The sequence below is a fragment of the Amblyraja radiata genome, chromosome 2 (genome assembly GCF_010909765.2).
Source record: "Amblyraja radiata isolate CabotCenter1 chromosome 2, sAmbRad1.1.pri, whole genome shotgun sequence".
Lineage (NCBI taxonomy): Eukaryota > Metazoa > Chordata > Chondrichthyes > Rajiformes > Rajidae > Amblyraja > Amblyraja radiata.
The window spans coordinates 17,065,221-17,081,815 of NC_045957.1; the positions used below are offsets into that span (position 1 = coordinate 17,065,221).

General features: G+C 40.9%; 1 protein-coding gene across 1 annotated transcript in view; it reads left to right on the forward strand.

Moving 5' to 3' along the window:
• Window positions 1-16,595, forward strand: part of LOC116986660 — a 175,121-nt gene that overhangs the window by 60,311 nt on the left and 98,215 nt on the right. Inside the window, exon 5 of the mRNA XM_033042236.1 lies at window positions 12,480-12,620. Within this exon, the coding sequence (XP_032898127.1) occupies window positions 12,480-12,620 (141 nt within the window). The remainder of the gene's footprint in view (window positions 1-12,479; window positions 12,621-16,595) is intronic.

Sequence of the window (16,595 nt, forward strand, 5' to 3'; positions counted from 1 at the left end):
ATTGGCCATATTTGTCACAGTCATCCGCCATCGTTGTTCTCTTAAGGTCGAGCTAATAATAGGCCTAGCTAATAATAAAATAACATGGTGTTGTTTGACAAAATTATGTGCCTTAGCTGACAGTAACATAGTGCCTGCCATATTCCATCGAACAGTTTCAGAGAGAATTATTCCAGAGAAAGAGAAGTGTTGTATTGAAAACAGAGACTTTCAAAGCTAACATTTAAACCATTTTGTTTACGAAGAAACTGCTGGAAAATCGAAGGTAGACAAAAGTGCTGGAGAAACTCAGCGGGTGCAGCAGGGAGAGCTGAGAAGGGGAGGAGAGAGCAAGGGCTACCGGAAATTGGAGAAGTCAATGTTTATGCCGCTAGGGTGCAAACTGCCCAAGTGGAATATGAGGTGCTGCTCCTCCAATTGACGGTGGTGCTCACTCTGGCCATGGAGGAGGCCCAGGACAGAAAGGTTGGATTCGGAATAGGAGGGGGAGTTGAAGTGCTGAGCCACCGGGAGATCAGGTTGGTTACAGCGGACCGAGCGGAGGTGTTCGGCGAAACAATCGCCAAGCCTACGCTTGGTCTCACCAATGTAGATCAGCTGACGTCTAGAGCAACGGATGCAATAGATGTGGTTGGAGGAGATGCAGGTGCACCTCTGTTGCACCTGGAATGATTGCTTGGGTCCTTGATTGGAGTCGAGGGGGAGGTAAAGGGACAAGTGTAGCATCTCTTGCGGTTGCATGGGAAAGTGCCCGGGGAGGGGGTGGTGCGGGAGGGAAGGGAAGAATTGACCAGAGAGTTATGGAGGGAGCGGTCTTTGCAGAAAACAGAAGGGGGGGAGATGGGAAATTGTTGCGAGTGGTGGGGTCACGTTGGAGGTGGCGAAACTGACGGAGGACTATTTGTTGTATGTGACGGCTAGTGGGGTGAAAGGTGAGGACTAGGGGGACAAGTGGGGAGGATTGGGAGAGAGCGCAGTGTTACGGGGTATGGAAGAGACCCTGGTGAGAGCCTCATCTGTAGTAGGGGAGGGGAAACCATTTTACTAGTTTCATCCAAACACAAGAGTGCAGATGCTAGAATCTTGAACATAAAACAATCTCCTGGAGGAACTATGCATGTAAAGTAGCATCTGTGGAAGGAAATAGACCATTATGTTTGGGTCGAGACCCTTCCTCTGGATGTCCAGAGGAAGGGGCTAGACCTGAAACATTGACTGTCCATTTCCTTCCACAGATGTTGATTGACCTGATTAGTTCCTCTGGCAGATTATTTAATACTACTTTTATTGATCTTCAAAGATAAATGCGAAACTCATTAATATTTTGTAGGCCGCCAAGATTTTCAATACGATGTGAGTGCAATGAAACATTAAATTACCCGTTCTGACCAATTGCCTCATGGAACATATTTCCATTTATGGCCTCTATGGCAGCACGGTGGTGCAGCAGTAGAGTTGCTGCCTTACAACGAATGCAGGACACCCGGGTTCAGTCCTGACTATGGATGCTGTCTGTACGCAATTTGTATGTTCTCCCTGTGATCTATGTGGGTTTTCTCCGAGATCTTCAGTTTCCTCCCACACTCCAAAGACGTACATGTATGTAGGTTAGGGGGTACACAAAATTGCTGGGGGAACTCAGCGGGTGCAGCAGCATCTATGGAGCGAAGGAAATAGGCGACGTTTCGGGCCGAAACCCTTCTTCAGCCCGAAACGTCGCCTATTTCCTTCGCTCCATAGATGCTGCTGCACCCGCTGAGTTCCCCCAGCAATTTTGTGTACCCTCGATATTCCAGCATCTGCAGTTCCCTTTTGAACACATGTATGTAGGTTAATTGGCTTGTTAAATGTAAAAATTGTCCCTAGTGTGTGTAGGATAATGTTAATATGCGGGGGGTCGCTGGTCGGCGCGGACCTGGTGGGTCAAAGGGCCTGTTTCCGCGCTGTATCTCTAAACTAAACTAAACAAACTAAATTACAATGGTTGGGAAATCCGTAAGAAACCCATACAATAGTTGACATCAAAAGAAACAATATATCATGAACTAAATACCAGAAGGACACATTAGATTACTACATTTAGATTAGATTTTTCCACAGAATAAGAATGAGAATATTGTGTTTATAATAAACAAATACTTGCAGTGATGATGAAACTATGGCATTCATTGTTTCTACTGTTCTGACAATATTAGCACCTGCACATGTGCAATTAAATATGGAAATACTGTAGTTACTCCTCCTCAGAGTCGGCTGTTGCAGACTTCACGGACTCTCCATAAAATTTAAGGTTTAAACTTTAAATATGATCTTGATCCTAAATCTAATGATAGCGCTATTGTTCTGAAATTTTTAACGTGTATGTAAATAATCAAGAAAAGAGATGGATAATGTAATTCAGAAATCAATAAACTATTAATTTAATATGATGTGCCACAGGGCTTAATACCCATTCTAAATGTTCAGGTCTAAATATCACAAAACAAATCATAAATACCACATATATGTTTTGGGACAGATTGCCAAATTTTGCCATAAATCTTGCATTGTGTTTCATATTAACTTTTGTTGTGCAATACCTGTGAAGCTATTTTATAAATTTATGCTAATACCATTCATTCAACCATCCGCCTGTGACTCGGGTAAATAGACCAACTTGGTAAGTTTACCATTTGATGCCAATATTATTACTCATGATATGAATATTGGCACATTATTTGATGACAGAATGTCATTTGTCTTCCAAGCTTCCAAGAATACATTGATTATTATTTATCACCTCACATATTCCCATCTCCACCCCTTTCCGCCTTCCACAGAGACCATTCCCTCTGCAACTCTCTGGTTAACTCCTCCCTTCCTTCCCAAACCACCCTCTCGCCAGGTACCTTCCCCTGCAATTGCAGAAGATGCAATGCGTGTCATAGAAACATAGAAACATAGAAATTAGGTGCAGGAGTAGGCCATTCGGCCCTTCGAGCCTGCACCGCCATTCAATATGATCATGTCCCTATACCTTCTCCCTCGACTCTGTTCAGGGACCCCGCCAATCCTTTCAGGTTAAGCCGAGGTTCACTTACACCTCCTTCTACCTCATCTACTGCATCCATTGTTCAAGATGGGGGCTCTTATATGTCAGTGAGACCAAATGTAGACTGGGCGATCATTTCGCTGAACACCTTCGCTCAGTCTGCCTGAACCTACCTGATCACCTGGTTGCTAAACACTTTAATTCTACTTCTCATTTCCATACAGACCTTTCTGTCCATTGTCAGAGTGAGGCTAAACGCAAATTAGAGGAACAACATCTCATATTTTGCTTGGTATGAATTTAGATTTCTCTAATCCCGGCATTCCCTCTCTCTCTATCCCTCCCCCACCCAAGTCGCATTAGCTTCTTGTTTTCACCCAACAAACAGCTAACATTGGCCTGTTTCCTTTATCATCGTTACTTTTTTACATATCTCTCATTCATTGTGTTTTAGCTCTCTACATCATCATCTATATCTCTCGTTTCCCTTATCCCTAACTAGTTTGAAGAAGAGTCAAACTAAAAATGTCACCCATTCCTTCTCTCCAGAGATGCTGCCTGTCCCCGCTGAGTTACTCCAGCTTTTTGTGTCTATCTTTGATTATTATTCATCAGGCCGTTGAATCCAGAACTTTATTGATATTTAGTGTTAGATATTTATAACTTTTATTTCATTGTTTAGTACACAGGCTTGGGGATCTTCAAAGATTATTTGTGTATTTGAGCTGTTCTTTCCCATTAATTAATTATTTCTATCATGATATACAACTGATTATATAAAAATATGATGGGAATATTTCCAGCAAAAAAACCCTAACATTTTTATATACCCAGTGGGTATATTTATTATGCAATATTTTGCTTAGAAAGTGTGTAAGTTCGTGTGTTTATTGTTCATCATTTGTAATATAAAAGTTGCCACTGAAAAATAGGCCATATACTCAAAATACATGTAGGTAAGGCAATGCTTCAAACAATTCATACCAATTAATGCATTAATCTAAAGGCTTGCCATTTAAATTCTGTACTGAACATTTTTATTATCAGACCCTGTTTATGATAATTTGCAAACTCTAACAGAACTTAAATTAATACATGAGCTTCTGGAAATACATAATGGTTTGTATCTGAAAATGTGTATTTGAAAATAGAAATGTAATAACATTTTATTCCTTAAAAACTGCAAACAGATTTTACTAAATGCTTTTTGAAATTTTTATGTTTCTGGTATTTCTGCTTTTATCGATCATATTCACAAATAACAGTAAGGGAAAGTCAATAGAGAAGTTTATCCAGCAGTAAGGAGCAAGTAAATTAGAAGGAAGAACATGCATGGCTATCTTGCAGTGCGACGTACTGCCCAAAACTGCTCTAAGCTTTTCTGTGAGACAAGGTTTAAATTCCATATCCATAGCATCACAAACTGGTTTATTTGTAGCTGGCATAATTTAAGAAATCTAACCTAAATAAAAAATAATTGTATGAGCATCAGTCCGTGACAATCTTTCTCTTGTTCTTGTTAAATATTTATTCTTCGTTTATTTTCAGGCCTTTAAAATGGGCTCTTCCTTTGAGCTACTGACATAGGGTACTTAGACACAAAACTAAGACATAAATATTACTGTTTGAAAGCAATAAAAAATGCAGAGGCTGGAAATCTGAAAGAAAGACAGAAAATGTTGAAAACAGTCAGCAGATCAGGCAGTATCTCTGGAAAGAGAAACAGAATTAACATTTCAAATCAAAGATTCTTCATCAGAACTGGGAAAGAGACAAAACATGTAAGTAATAAGTTTCTGGGAAGACAGAGAAGGAATGGATAGGGCAAAGTGAATATCTGTGCTTTGATGAGGTTTGGATTGCTTTGGGTTAATGGTGCAGCCAGAGTTTAATAATACAAATATGTGTACTCTATGAAATGAAGAAAATGTAAATGTTCTCTGATTTGAATAGACATTTACTAACTTTTACCAGATGATGACGATATTTTCTCTCAATTACACACATACATTATAATAATGTATACTTTTAAAGGGTGAATTTTTTTCACGCAAAATATATTTGCAAAAAGCGGCATTGTATTTGGTAAACTGTCTTGCAAATTGATTAGACCATGCTGCTTTTGCTCTTGTGAGGGATGGTGAATTATTGATTTTTTGTTTAATTGAGATGTCAACTTGACACATTTTTATTTAGTAATTTATGAATTGCAATAAAGAAATGCTTTTTTCCATGAACTGGTCAAGAAAGATGCCTTGTCCCCAAGCAGGATATCAGCAGGTATTTTTAACATCCCTTGCTGTGAATCATCTTATAACTGAATTCCGGGTTGACAGTGCATGCACAATTTAATGGGACATATTGAAAACTGTTATTTCCATAATATTTTCTGGTATGTTTAAAGAGGTCCATAAGTTAATGATTTTGTTTAACTGTAAATGATACAAATCTGAAAGAACATACTGGAAGCATTTAGCAAGTCAGGCAGCATTTGTGGAGAATGGAACAGTTCATGTTTCAGATTAATTACATCATATGGACCTCAAACATCACTGTTATCTTATTTTTTGAAAGAGTGATGTTATAATCACTTCTTTCTGATTTGAGTAAGTTTATATTCTACAGTTTAAAGAATTTGGAAGTTAAAAACCAAACATTTGCTATCTTCAGAGTTAGCTCCATACTATTATGTCATCATGTCCTGTGAATTCACTGCCCTTAATTCCCATTAATTTCTCCAAAAAAGTTCTTAATGAATGCTCATTTCCTTCAGTCATTCCTGCACTGTAGACACACAGGTCTCTTTTATTCCTTCAATTACCTTATCATCTATTTGAAATGGACTTCATCAACACATTCCATTTTGTTTTTTGACAATGATTAGCTATGATTTTTAATTGCTTCAAACTACAGTACAATGTTTTTATCATTAACCTTGGAATGAGAAGACTAGATTAATTTACCAAAAGAATCACAATTTTGTTTAGGCTATCCAGAGAGTATTTTGAAGAATCCTTACAATTATCTTTCTCTTGCCGATAGATAGTATCTTTTGACAAAATCTAAAATGCATTTTAAAAGTTATTGGAGTCCTATGGACTATTATTAATTTTAGCAGTTTTTGAAACATCATGAATTGCAAAGCTCTTTTGCTTTCTTGAAATTAGCTGAAATACATCTAGTAATGAAGTTATGCACACAAATTGTAAAAAATTAATTAGAACCTGGATACTGAATCTAAAACGTTTCCAGTACAGATTATTGCTTGGCTTTCAGTGTTGTGCATAAGACCTAGGCTGATTCTCCATTGTTGTAATGAGATATGGTGGACCATGAGCAATGACTTTGCAGATAAGATATTAAGATGAGCATGGTAGGTCTTCCCTTTGTAGTAAACATAATAAATTACATGTACAATCTTGAAAACAAGCGTGAAGGTTATCCTTCAGCAATTAACCAATATTTCACACAAATAATAGGATTAAAGCCAACGAGACTAAGTGGGACCCGTTGGGTCCCTGTCACATGGGAGGCCTGGTCCCCCAACGCAATATTCCACCACGCACCCGTTCCTCCAACGCAACCCGTTCCCCCAACGCAATATTCCACCACTCACCCATAACCCCAACTGTGCAGACGTGATCATTTCCACTCATCCCCAGCACTCCCTCCCCTCCTCTTCACCTTCCCTCGTCTTTCCCCTCTCCCCCTCCCCTCCCCAATCGCTCCCTCACCTCTCCCTCCCTCTCCTTTCCCCTACCCACCCTCACTCCATAACTCCTCTGCCCTCCCTATCCCCCCTCCTATCCCTTTATTCCTCACCTCCCCCACTACTCGCCTCCCCTATCCCACCCCACTATCTCCCCTCACCTCCCCCACTGCCCTCCTCTCCCTCTATTCCCCACTACCTACTTCCCTCCTCCCTCCCTCCTCGTCTTCTATTCCCCCACTCTCCTCACTTCCCCCACTTTCCCCTCTCTCCCTCCCTACCCCCTCCTCTGCCTCAATCCCCACAATCTCTCTCCTCACCTCCCTAGGATCTTGAGGGTGCCGCTCCTTTCCCTCCTTGCATGCCTGGAGCAGCATCGCCACCGCCCTCAAAGCCAGGCTCAGCACCCAGGCCTCGGATCCTCTGCACGGCCTCGGGCTGCCGTGCAGACCTGCAACAGCACCAGCAGCCATCGGCCTCAGAGCCAGCCTCAGTGTCCAGGCCTCGGATCCTCAGTACGGCCTCTCACCGCCCCCGGAGCCCGCCGCATGGGCCCGGAGCAGCAGCAGCAGCCGTCGGCCTCAGAGCCAGCCTCAGCGCCCAGGCCGCGGATCGTCGGCACGGCCTCTCCCCGCCGCTAGAGCTGGCCGCCGCAGATGCAAATGCAGCCCCAGCGCCAAGGCGGCAGATCCCCGCGGGCCCGGAGCATCAGTAAAATGGAAGTAATCTTACCCGTGTCGCCGTTGTAAAAAAAGATGTTGATCTGAATTCTGGAAAGGCACCAACTACGCAGGCGCGGCTGAGGACCCATTGGGTGCCCTTTGTGACGCCGTTGGGTGCCCTTAAAGACGCACACGGGAACCCTCCCCCAACTGCACATGCGTGGGTGGGGGTGCTATTTTGTTAATTTAAGTTTTAAATGTTAATAACTTTTAAAATATACCATCAATCGGAACAAAACTTACACCATTTACACCACAGGACAATGGTGAGTAAAGTGGGCCACAAATTGTAGCGCTATCATGTACGGTTTTTGCGCAAATAGAAGGAAAACACAAAACCTACAAACAAACAAACAAGATGAGGGTTTTAGTAATATAGTAGACTAAGTGGGACCCGTTGGGTCCCAGCATCACACAGGAGGGCTGGTCATCCAACGCAATATTCCACCTCTCCACCAATTCTAATATTGGTGGCCAGTTGGGGGGGGGGGGGGGAGCTTTCTGGAGCGCTAGTATGGGTGTTATGGGCTGAAGGGACTGGTTTCCAGAGGGCTAGTATGCAAATTGTGTGCCAAATGGATTCTTGGGCTGGCGTCTCAGTCAATTAAGCCTGTTGTGTTGGCAACTCACTAACTCACGGCTGGTGGGCTGGTAGTTGACTCACTGCTAATCCTTGAAATTCTATTTCAAGCAGGGTATAAGGCCACCAAATTCAAGTGCAGTTTCTTACCACTTCTAGCAGGGTGCAAGGCCACCAAATTCAAGTGCAGTTTCATACCATTTGAAGTAGGGTGCAAAGCCCCTAAAGACAGCGAGTCGTAACCTCTCCTTCCTCCATCTTGCAGAGACTGAGCCACACCCACATTTCCGGGTTTTATAACCCCTCCCCACCGGAAAAGGTGTGGCTTTCGTGGAGTGATTGACAGGAGAGAGATTCTCAACATTTTTAAAAAAACTAATAACACTGTTATTTTTCATTGATGGGAAGAATTCTCTGCACCTGCTCAACGGAGGGGGACTGAGTAAGATGGCCAAAAATCACAGCCATATGTGGTAGCGTTTTATCTAAAATCAATATACAGTGCAAACAGGAAGTAAGTGCATTTACAGTAGTGCCTTTTAACTTCAAGCCAAAGCACCCAAGCCACCATTTGCAGTAAGTAATGCATTTCAACTTCATGCCACCATTTGCAGTAAGTGGTGCCTTTCAACTTCAAGCCAATGCACCCACGCCACCATTTGCAGTAAGTAGTGGGTTTCAACTTCATGCCACCATTTGCAGTAAGTGGTGTCTTTCAACTTCAAGCCACACCCAAGCCATTATTTGCAGGAAGTAATGCCTTTCAACTTCAAGCCATTGCATCCAAGCCACCATTTGCAGTAAGTAGTGGCTTTCAACTTCATGCCACACCCAAGCCATCATTTGCAGGAAGTAATGCCTTTCAACTTCAAAGCTCCCAAGCCGCCATTTGCAGTAAGTAGTGCATTTCAACTTCATGCCACCATTTGCAGTAAGTAATGCCTTTCAACTTCATGCTACCATTAGCAGTAAATAGTGCCTTTCAACATCAAGCCAATGCACCCAAGCCACCATTTGCAGTAAGTAGTGCCTGTCAACCTCATACCACCATTTGCAGTAAATAGTGCCTTTCAACTTCAAGCCAAAGCACCCAAGCCACCATTTGCAGTAAGTAGTGTCTTTCACCTTCAAGCCACAATTTGCAGTAATAGTGCCTTTTCTACTTCAAGCCAAAGCTCCCAAGCCACCATTTGCAGTAAGTAGTGCCTTTCAACTTCAAACCGCAGCTCCCAAGCCACCACTTGCAGTAAGTAATGCATTTCAACTTCAAGCCACAATTTGCAGTAAGTAGTGCCTTTCAACTTCAAGCCAATGCACCCACGCCCCCATTTGCAGTAAGTAATGCATTTATCTTCAAGCCATTGCACCCAAGCCACCATCTGCAGTAAGTAGTGCCTTTCAACTTCAAGCCACACCCAAGCCACCATTTGCAGTAATAGTGCCTTTCAACTTCAAGCCAAAGCAACCAAGCCACCATTCGCAGTAATAGTGCCTTTCAACTTCAAGCCAAAGCTCTCAAGCCTCCATTTGCAGTAAGTAGTGCCTTTCAAATTCATGCCACCATTTGCAGTAAGTGGTGTCTTTCAACTTCAAGCCACACCCGCCATCATTTGCAGTAAGTGGTGTCTTTCAACTTCAAGCCACACCCAAGCCATCATTTTCAGTAAGTAGTGCCTTTCAATTCAAAGCTCCCAAGCCACCATTTGCAGTAAGTAGTGCCTTTCAACTTCATGCCACCATTTGCAGTAAGTAGTGTCTTTCAATTTCAAGCTTTAGAACCTAGTCATTTTTTTGTAAGCTTTAGAACCAATAGACATGTTTTGCAAGCTTTAGAACCAATAGACATTTTTTTACAAGCATTTTAAACCAATAGCCATTTGTTGCAAGCTTTAGAACCAATAGACATTTTTTTGCAAGCATTTTAAACCAATAGTCTTTTTTTTGCAAGCTTTAGAACCAATAGTCTTTTTTTTGCAAGCTTTAGAACCAATAGTCATTTTTTTGCAAGCTTTAGAACCATTAGTCATTTTTTTGCAAGCTTTAGAACCAATAGTTATTTTTTTGAAAGCTTTAGAACCAATAGAGACGCTTTTTGCAAGCTTTAGAACCAATAGACATTTTTTTGCAAGCTTTAGAACCAATAGACATTTTATTTGCAAGCTTTAGAACCAATAGACATTTTTTGCCAGCTTTAGAACCAATAGACATATTTTTGCAAGCTTTAGAACCAATAGACATATTTTTGCAAGCTTTAGAACCAATAGACATTGTTTTGCAAGCTTTAGAACCAATAGACACTTTTTCTGCAAGCTTTAGAACCAATAGACACTTTTTGCAAGCTTTAGAACCAATAGAGACACTTTTTGCAAGCTTTAGAACCAATAGACATTTTTTTTGCAAGATTTAGAACCAATAGACACATTTTATGTAAGCTTTCGGACCAATAGACATTTTTTGCAAGCTTTAGAACCAATAGACACATTTTTTGCAAGCTTTAGAACCAATAGAGCCACTTTTTGCAAGCTTTAGAACCAATAGAGACACTTTTTGCTAGCTTTAGAACCAATAGACATTTTTTGCAAGCTTTAGAACCAATAAACATTTTTTGCAAGCTTTAGAACCAATAGACACTTTTTTTTGCAAGCTTTAGAACCAATAGACACATTCTGCAAGCATTTTAGAACCACTAAGGGCACTTACATTTGAGTAGACATGTGTTCAGTGTTATTCACAGCTCAGAGAAACGTGACGCTCTGCCTTCCTCCATCTTGAAGAGTGAGTGAGGCACACCACTTCCTGGTTTTATAGTCCCTCCCCCCTGCCGCCAGCGGGGGCAGCAGAGAGAATGGGTAATTTTGTAAAAACATTAACATCTCTGTCATTTTTAATCGACGGGAAAAATCCTCGGCACACATGCGGCAGAGGGGGGCTCTGAGCAAGGTGGCCAAAAAATGACGGCCGTAGGTGGCGGCGTTCTCTCGGAAATCGCAGCACAGATGGCCAAAACTGGTCAAGAACAGACTTTTAGTAATATAGATAGATAGATAGATATAGATAGATTATCTTTCAAACATAACATTGCTCTTTGAGATAACTTTCTCAATGTAAACTGGCTTTTCTACCTTGCAAGGAATTGTCAAATATTATTGTATTAAAAAAATATTGATTGGCTCTTAAGGAAGTTTAGAGATGCCGACAACATGACAAATGTTACATAAACACGTCTTTCATGGTTATAACGCTAGATCTGAAGTTCAGTTCCTAATTACATAATTGCAACTGGCAAATTTGTGTATTATTCATAAAATTTTATGAGCATTGTTGTGTTGATGATTACCCCACACAGAGCTTGCATACTTCTTCCAAAATGTCATTGGCAAATGGCTTACTGCATGATTGCAAAGCAAATCCCAGAAATATTAGTCATGGAGCAAAATTCTGTACTTTAACAAAAATATGAGGTGATATGCCGCAAATTGGCTCTAATTTCGGCAGATAAGATCCCTTGCTGTCCAAAGTGAATATATATATATATATATATATTCCTTGTGTTTATTTTCTCGAAACATAGAAACATAGAACATAGAAAATAGGTCCTTCAGATTGCAGATCTGCCAGGGATGGCGATATATCACATGTGAATAAAAATAGTGTAAATAAAGAAAAAATAGTACATCAAAAATCTATTCTTAACTTCCTTCAATGGACAGGAACCAGGCTTAAAGCATATTAACACCATGTGAATAAACATCAAGACAATAAACAGCACCATCAAGGCTACCTTGATGCTGAAGTGGTAACACTGAAGCGGAAGCACACATTTTCTGCACACCAAGGTCAACTACGAAAGAGGTATTGTTACATCGAGATGCCAACACTCTTTTTGAGCACAATCTAATTTAGTCTCCAGCATTTTTAATTGAAAAGGGTTAGTGATCTGTTGAGACCACTCCTAAGTGGTTTTACTTTATCAATATGTCACTTATTATTTGACCCTATATTCCCCCTCGAATATAAGGGGATGAAATGGTCATATTGGATTGAAGCATCTTAGATACCCCAAGGGCAAGAAAGGAAGTTTATAAATCATCAGATTAATGTGTAATGATTTGCCAGATCTTATGGTTTCTATGTCTATCCCTTTGAGAGGTTTGTCATTTGGATGCGTGGTATTATTTTGCAATTTTGTAGTTTATCTTCATGCTGACATTGCTGGTATGTTCAGTAGCCTCGGTTACTCCAAGTCAGAGGATTTTCAGGTGAAAATCAGGAAAACTCACAGAAAATGCATCAATAACTTAATAGCATAAAGTTACCGTCAGAGTTTGAGGAACCAGCGGAAATTCTGCCCCAAAGGCGTTGATACAGGAGGAATATTAATAATCGAAGTATTACATAATTGTTATGTTTAACCTGTTTAACTGTTTTATTATGCAGAAACCACATTAAAGTGAATGTGAACTTCCAACACACGCCCTCGCCTATGTTTTTCTTTGGAATTAACATGGAAAGAAAATTGGCGGAATTGGGTTGGTTCCTCTATCCGTCATTTAATTTTATTATCTGGCAAGCTGAATGGTAAGAAACCACAAAACATGAAACAGGACCCTTGTCATCATTTGGGTTGGGAAAATCAAAGGAAATGTTGTGGTTTTACAAGAAATAATTTTCAATGTCATTTTCTTGGGTTTAAGTTTACATTTTTACTCTGTACTTTTTATTTCAAAGCAAATCGGCCATTCAATATAAGGGAAGCAATTCCAGTAGTTCTTATTATTCTCTTACACCCATCAATTGCTATTTTGTTCTTTTTGCCTACACCAAGAGATGAATTACAATAGCTAATAGACAATAGGTGCAGGAGTAGGCCATTCAGCCCTTCGAGCCAGCACCGCCATTCAATGTGATCATGGCTGATCATCCACAATCAGTCACCCGTTCCTGCCTTCTCTTCATATCCCCTAACTCCGCTATCCCTAAGAGCTCCATCTAACTCTCTCTTGAAAGCATCCAGAGAGCCAGCCCCCACCGCCCTCTGAGGCAGAGAATTCCACACCAATTCCAGAATTCCAACATATGACAGTCCTGCCATTCCGGGAATTAACCTCGTGAACTTACGCTGCACTACCTCAATAGCAAGAATGTCCTTCAAGTTTGGAGACCAAAACTGCACAAACTACTCCAGGTGTGGTCTCACTAGGTCCTTGTACAACAGCAGAAGGACTTCTTTGCTCCTATACTCAACTCCTCTTGTTATAAAGGCCAACATGCCATTCGCTTTCTTCACTGCCTGCTGTACCTGCATGCTTACTTTCAGTGACTGATGAACAAGGACCCCAGATCCCGTTGTACTTCCCCTTTTCCCAACTTGACACCATTTAGATAATAATTTGCCTTCCTGTTTTTGCCACCAAAGTGGATAACCTCACATTTATCCACATTAAACTGCATTTGCCATGCATCTGCCCATTCGCCCAACCACTCTCAATGAGCTTGACTTTGGGGGTGTGGGAGGGAACCCAGATGAAATCCCCATCAGAAGTATGTTATATTCTAACAAAACGTTAATTTACTTGATATTTTCCCACTTCAAAGAGATATATATTGTAGGTGACTTGTGAGGATGGACATTAGTTTTACATGGGAAAGCAGAGACCAAAGCATTCCTTTTATAATTTGAAGAAACAATATGCATCTCCTGGTACCACATGGCACATTTAATCTGTTTGGATCTTTATTGGCAAAGAACCATTATCTTCGTGATGCAGGAAACTCATCAACAATCTCTTGCTCAGGCATCCAGAATAAAGCTACTCTTTAAATGTTGTAATCAGGAGGATGTTTAATAATAATAATAATAATAATAATAATAATATATTTTATTGTCATTGCACATATATGCAACGAGATTTGGAATGCAGTTTCCATCCTATGTCATAACTTAAATTAATAGAATTTAGATTTAGATACCCAGATAAACATGATTCTCCTCAATGCCTTGCCAGATTCACTAATGTCTTATATTTGTTGCCCTCAGATATGCTCGTCCCTCCAAACCTGTTGTATCCATGTACTTTCTGTAGACATAAAACGTATTAAAACATATGATCAAATATTAAACATATTCTCATGGTTAAATTCCATAATTTAATAATGAGTTAAGCTCAGGCTCCTATAAACTAAAGCTTAAGTAGGTATTGACTCCCCATTGAAGGCCTGAGTGAGTGGCTTGCACTGTTAGCAGAACAAAAAAACTGCTGGAAGAACTCAGCCGATCAGCTAGCATCTTTGGAGGAAAATGGACAGTCAACGTTTCAGATTGAGACCCTTCCTCTGGACATGCGAATTCTGCAAACAAGCTTGTGTGTGCATTCGAGTTTTTGCAAGGTATACAGAAAAATAGTAAGTTTTATGAGGTGTAATGTTGAGGGATTACGCGAACAACCCGCCAGGACGCATGCGTGTCAATCTTCAAAGCAGCGGTGTGAAATCACAGATAACAGTAAGTGAACTGAACATAGTAAGATTAGAGAAATAGGATACCAGTTGAACTTTATGATCGAGGGTGGGCGTGGAGGGCACGTAATCCCTCAACGTTACTCCTCATAAAATAAAGATCAAACTTCAAACTGGTAAGTTCTCGTTTAATCTTATTATTTTACTTCGGAGTCACGTGAGTGACTACGTGAAGATTTTAAAGCTCTGTGATTTCATGCCGTGGAACGAGTCCATGCTGCACAGTCTGCCTTAGTTGACTAAGGGAGGAATTGTGTTAACGTATTCAAACATGAATCAGACATTGAAAAAATTATGATGAATTTATTAACAAACAAAATGATAGCCCCTTTTATATGGGGTAAATCATAGTACAGAACGTAAAATAGATTCTGCAAATGTCACAGGTTTGACCACCGGTTTATTATAATATAGTTGAAAGGTTTTTTCTTTGGACCATCCCGCTGTCCCTTGTGGTCCTTGGGTACCTCCAATCCCCTAGCTGCCGATGTAGCCGCAGCCCTGGTGGAATGAGATTTAAATATGTTAGTATCCACCCCGGCAGCCGTCAAAACCTGTCTAAGCCATCTGGAAATAGTTTGTACAGATACCCTTTTATGGGGCTGTTTATGGCTGAGCAGTAATGCCATCTCATTGACTCTGAGCTGTTTAGTAATCTCCATGTACAGTAATAAATGCATCATAACGCATAGACGATCATCTATTGGGTAAGCTCTGAACTCCAATTTGAGGTTCTGTTTTACCAATTCGTAGATGAAAAATGTTATTTTGCTCGTTGAAATGGCCATAGTGTCCAGCCTTAATTTATGTAACGACTGGACTCTTTGTGCCGAGACCAATGCCATCAGCATGAATATTTTTTGAGTTAGTCTTTGCAGGGACAGAGCTGTTGCTGGTGACCAATTCCTCAGTAGCGTAAGGACTACACTCACATCCCAGATATGGGAATACCAGGTCCTAGGGGGATTGGTATTAAATATTCCCCTCATTAGTTTGGTTACCAGGGGGTGAGTCCCGACAGAATGACGCTCTGATCCTTGCCACAAATATGCTGAAAGGGCACTTCTGGCGCAGATTATGGCACTATAACTGAGCCCTTCATCATAGTGAAGGCTAGCCAGGAATTCCAGAACAGATATTATGTTTGCCGTACAGTACGTGATGTTGTTCCTAGAACAATATTTCTCCCACTTCCTGATGTAAACCAGATATTGTTGTTTGGTGGACTGCCTGTGAGCCGCTGTGATTATATTCATAGTTCGGTCCGTCAGCCCAGAAGTGGTTTCTTTAGATTCTTCAAATCAACAGATTTGTCCTGTTATGGCATGGGTGGCTTTCCCCCGTTACAGGATGAATCAACAAATCTGGCCGTTTCGGAACGGAGATACATGGCTCTCAGACCATGTCGAGTATCACAGGGAACCATGGTTGAGTAGGCCAATCGGGCACTACCAAAATATCAGACGCCGAGTCTTGTTGTATTTTGCGTAAGACCCGACTGATGAGGCAGAAAGGAGGAAATGCATAGAAAAACAATTTCCCCCAGTACAGCGAGAAATCATCCATCGCTGCTGCCCCAGGGTCTGGTTCCCAAGAAACATAATTTGGCAACTGGTGATTAAGCCAAGATGCAAATAGATCGATATCTGGTGTTCTATATCGTGCTACAATATCAGCAAACACTTTGCGGTCCAACATGCATTCGATGTTGTCATTGAATTTTCGTGACCTGGTGTCTGCCACTGTATTCAGTTTACCTGGTAGGTAACTAGCTGATATCCAAATATTTTTATGAATACACCATTGCCAGATTGTGTTAGCCAGATCATCACATGATATCGATTTGATTCCACCCATATAGTTAATATATGCCACCATGGTGGTGTTATCAATCTGTAGCCGGACATGCAGGTGATGCATTTCTGAACAGTATGCCTTTAGCCCATAGAACGCACATAACATTTCCAAGTAGTTTATGCCAAGTGTCTGAAGTAAAAATGCCTCATGTGCATCCCATCTACCTCCACAACTGGAGAT